Genomic DNA, 4540 nt, shown 5'->3' on the forward strand with positions numbered 1-4540 from the left:
AGCCACATGGTTCGTGTTGCGTTTCGTTTTTCTCCTTCGTCTCAGTATTGCTGCGAGTCAGCATTTCGCACTGCAACCTGCGTCGGCACTGGTATTTTATGTATGTTCTGCCTTATTTTAAGTTGTTTACAATCAACTGAAAATTGAGATATACTTCACAGAGATCATTTTATTTGCTTATATACATGTATATACATCACCGCAGCAACGTGCACTTTAAGCAGGTTTTAAGGAAGAGTAACCCTAACAAGTACTGAGCTATTCAAAGAAGCACTGAAAAATGAAAATATGACATCATAAGTGCTGTAATCAGTTTGACGCGACGACTGTCGTAACGTGCATTATATAAGGTGCTTTACTGACACACATGCATGCTGGGGACAATTTGCAGCCAGGCATGAGAGAATGTCAGCATGGAAGTGGAACGGCATCTTTTAGAGGGACTCTGCACTGTCCAAGCATTTAGTGAAAACAGTTTTCAGACAACTAATAGTCTGATGCTGTGAGCTTGGGAAGCACTAAGCAAAATCTGCTGTTATGAGGTCTGTAGCACGTAACCTCTTTAACCGTGTCAAAGGTTAAAGAATTCAGGTCTGTGCATTAGCGCTGCATCTGCTCCTTAAAAGCTAAGTGCTGATAAACAGACCGGTGCTTTCCTGTTCCTCAGGTGAGTAGCAAGTCTGAAAATCTGATCAGGCTGGAAGAAAACAGTCTGGGATTCACGGGGGGGATTCAGAAATCAGAACTGCAATTAGAATCCATTCTCCTGACTGTAGCAGCACACCAGCAGTACTGAGTCTAAACAAAGTAGGTTGCGACTACTTCGAGAGATCTTTCATTATACGTAGTGAAGATCCCCTGTAACCACTGCCGAAGTGATTCCAGTGGTTAAGGTAGTGGAAGAGTTGGTAGAGCTTCAGCCTTTGCTCGAACCCCGGGGCCTTGGGGATCTTCTGGTGGTAAGCATCGTAAAACCGCCTGCCGAAGCCGCCGAACATGCCAGCGATGGCTAGCTCGAACTCAGAGTGGCCATAAAACGAGGCCGGGTCAAAGATGATGGGGCCGTCCAAGTACTCGGCCACATTGCCGCTCCACAGGTCTCCGTGGAGCAACGCAGGCTCCACCTCCACGCCGGAGAACAGCTGCGGGACCTTCAGCTGGACACAGAGAGGACACCACACGTGAGGACCAATCAGGGACCGTCAGGGCAGAGTTTCCCCAGCCGGTCCTTTAGGACCGCTGGACGGTCCGCATACTCGTTCTGTCTTTGCGCCCATCACACACAAACCAACCAACCGAGAACACCACACACCTGGTAAGGAGGGCGCAGGTATTGGACACACGAAATATGTGGATCGTCCAGGGGTCCTTGAGGACTGGATTGGGAAACACTGTACAGCAAGAAATTCAATAAGAAAAAACCTACAAAAGGATTAAGTACAAAGAGGGAATGATTAAAACCGCTGAACATCTTCAACATTTTGTTTCTATTCAGACACGCCTGGTCATCGCACTAACTGAGTCAGGCAGGCTTAGTGCTGCATGCTTACTGTGGTTGACCATAGCCGTTACCTGGAGGCTGGCCCATAACTCCCTGGCTTCCCTGTCCCCGTATGCCTGCTCCACCAGTCCCAGCTGGTGCTGAAGTCTCTGCTGGGTGTAAAACGACACCCAGTCAGTCTGCCAGTCGTTCACCTGTGGGTGAGGAAGGGAGGCCGGAAATGCGTTCAGCGCCCTACACGGGTCCAGGTGCTGCTGTGGGACTCGACTCATGCCATTAATTTCATACCTGAGGAATGTAGCCGCAGCACGTCACTACGTGGAACCCGAACCGGTCAACGACAGGAACCTCCGACTGGCCGGATCCTTTTCCTGCAGGGGTGAAAAACACTCGTTCGACGTTATGTTGCACCGGGGCTTCCCAATGCCAACCTGCACTTCCTGGTTTTTCCTTCTTATTGCGCTCACTGAAGTTACGCGTTGCTCATAGTCATCGATCGCAATGAAACCACTAAGGCTGCAGTGCTACGTCATTACAGGTGCTCTTAAACATCAGGTCCCACTTCTGGGGGGAGACACTAACCTGTGCAGTGCTGTTTTCCTTCCACCATGGAACATGGGTGCTTCTCTAAAGCAACCACAGATAATGCAGCACTCAATAGCAGCGCAAAACTGAGGTGTTAGACGCCAGAACCGCGTTGTCTTACCAATGGTTTGCTCAGCCTTGATCTGTTTCTCTTTCTGTCTTTTATTATGCAGGTGCAGGTCAGCTAGTTGCTCCCCCAGTTGAGCAGAGTACCTTTATGAATAACAGTATACACAAAATACATTTACACTTCTACACAAAGGAGTTTAAAGCAGCTGTCCACCGGGTGACTCTTCTTTTGGAGCTGCCTGGGGTCAGGTGTCTTTCTCAAGCACACAATGGCAGTGGCCATTGGTTAGGATCAAACCTCTGAACATCTGAAGCACAGCCAAGTTCTCTAACCACCTGTGTGGAATTAGTATACTGCCATTGGTGGGTGAACTATGATGCTTGTGGTTGAGGAAGCTGAGGAAGCTATGTGAGGGTGAGGCACGAGCCTGTGCGCAAAACCCGCCTGCTCAGCAATCTCATGTCCACGTGCTCCATAACAAACACGGCTCCGCCTTGGTCGAGGTCCACAACCTTCATTGGTCTCGGGGCTTTGATGGCGTTCGTGGACAAGATGGCGTCCAGACTCACTTTCTCTCCATCAAACATCTGTCTAGCCTTGGTGTGAGGAGACAGAAAGCAAGAACCTCCGAAGAGCGTTTCATAGCAACATTTAACTAAAAAAAAAACACCCACGCCCACAAAGTACAAAGCAGTGTGACATCGAAGTTGTACTTTTTACACACACACCAGCCATATGGCTACTATATGTATTTACTCCCATCAGTGCGTTAAGGGTCTTTAAACAGAGCACCTGGTTCTTGTAGTTTATCTTGGCGAAGACTCTTCCAAAGTCTGTGTCATAGCTCAGGCCCTCGCTGATACATCCGCCCCCGGAGTGTCCAGTGGCTTTCAGCTTGGCAGTTCCCAGCTCCCTCTTCAGTAGCGCTTCCATGTCTTACCGTCGTACACACCGCAATGGGGAGCCGCTATTCGCAACACGAAAGGCAGTTGCGGCAGGTATCCAAGTTAGCCCGATACACACATACACGGCACACAGGCTATGTTTTGTGTAGCACCCACCTTTCTGTAGCCGATCGTACTGTCACGCGGGTTGTGGGATATGTCAAAATAAAAGTCATTTCTTTCACGCATGCGCTGCTGTGGCATATGAATACTGAGAATATTATTAACGCATACGATAATAATAACGAGTATGTTATTAACGCATAAGCTAATAATAACGAATATATTATTAACGCAAACGCTAATGTGGTATGTGAGTAATGAGTACTAAGCCATTTATATAATGAATAAATGTCCAACTATGAAAGTACTAGCAAACTGAGTGTTAACTGGGACGTGGGGGGTGGAATACTGTGCTTGGTATAGTGTACATGGCTAATACTCAGCAGGGTTTTTTTTTTGTTTGTTTCTTGTAATAACTGAACAAATGTCAGATGTCTAAATCATAGCTGCTTGGCTTGTTTTCAGGCCCCTCTGCTGCTCTCCTTCCATTGGCTCTCTGTAGCAGCTCACATCTGATTTAAACAATGGCACTTACCTACAAAGCCATAGCTGAACCAGCTCCCACATAGCTAAAGTCACCAATTCACCAACCCATTTACGTTCTTCACCACGCTGTCTTCGAGTCTATACTGATGCTCGACACAAACCACCATCCCTCAGAACACAGAGAATTCACGCATCAAGACTCTTCTCTGACCTCGCACCCAGGTGGTGGAATAAACTTCTAGTGGCTGTCATAACCTATAAATGCACTCTCAGTTACGTCTTCTAGAGTTGCATGAGTGTGATAGGGTGTGATAGTGTGTGCTATGTCAGACCACCAGAACTGCTAGTCTGACCAGTCACCCCGTTCATAAACTCATTTTGACTCTGCTGGAGTCCATCATTTCATTTCCCAGGCAAAGCCAGGAGCAGTTAAAATGATCTTAATCTCCACTTAATTTGTACAAGACGCTGTCGTAGTCTATTACGGCTTTGCAGTATATGGAGATGGTTTAATAGTTGCTACGATGCCATGATGATACGATGTCCCTGAATCTTGACTCTTTGAAAAACCCCTGCGACGTGCACGTTAAGCCTGTGCCATGATAGTCATTGGACTTATCCGTCACTGCAAAACTACTACTGTCTTTTACAAACTGCTCCCAGAGTGTAATTGGAGATACTACGTGGTTACACAAATACTACGTGGTTGTTCCACTAGGACGAAACTCCGGATGTTTCCACACAATCCGACTTTGTTGCATCTCAGTAAGTTCCGTGAGGCGGAACAAGGGCGTCTCGTCCTTCGCGGAAAGCAAAGCGGGTACTTTCGCTTTCTTGTAAGAGCTACTTGTCTTCTCGAGTTGATCAGCGCTGCAGAGGGGAGAGACCTGC

At 47.5% G+C, this 4540-nt stretch overlaps 1 protein-coding gene across 3 annotated transcripts; it reads right to left on the reverse strand.

The window, feature by feature from the left end:
• Nucleotides 1-149: 149 nt before the first annotated feature.
• fn3krp (fructosamine 3 kinase related protein) lies at nt 150-3271 on the reverse strand. Of its 3 annotated transcripts, none has more exons than XM_035524903.1 (7): nt 3218-3271; nt 2949-3123; nt 2601-2752; nt 2208-2299; nt 1790-1872; nt 1573-1695; nt 150-1157 (listed from the first exon to the last, which is right to left on the reverse strand). In XM_035524903.1, the coding sequence occupies exons 2-7, from the start codon at nt 3087-3089 to the stop codon at nt 819-821; spliced, it is 930 nt and encodes a 309-aa protein (XP_035380796.1). In that variant the 5' UTR covers nt 3090-3123; nt 3218-3271; the 3' UTR covers nt 150-818. The 3 variants fall into 3 exon arrangements, with proteins under 3 accessions (XP_035380796.1, XP_035380795.1, XP_035380797.1); XM_035524904.1 differs by lacking the exon at nt 3218-3271 and adding an exon at nt 1313-1391 and having other exon boundaries at nt 955-1157; nt 2949-3211; XM_035524902.1 differs by lacking the exon at nt 3218-3271 and having other exon boundaries at nt 2949-3211.
• Nucleotides 3272-4540: the final 1269 nt, after the last annotated feature.

Source organism: Electrophorus electricus, chromosome 4, assembly GCF_013358815.1.
Source record: "Electrophorus electricus isolate fEleEle1 chromosome 4, fEleEle1.pri, whole genome shotgun sequence".
Classification (NCBI taxonomy): Eukaryota; Metazoa; Chordata; class Actinopteri; order Gymnotiformes; family Gymnotidae; genus Electrophorus; species Electrophorus electricus.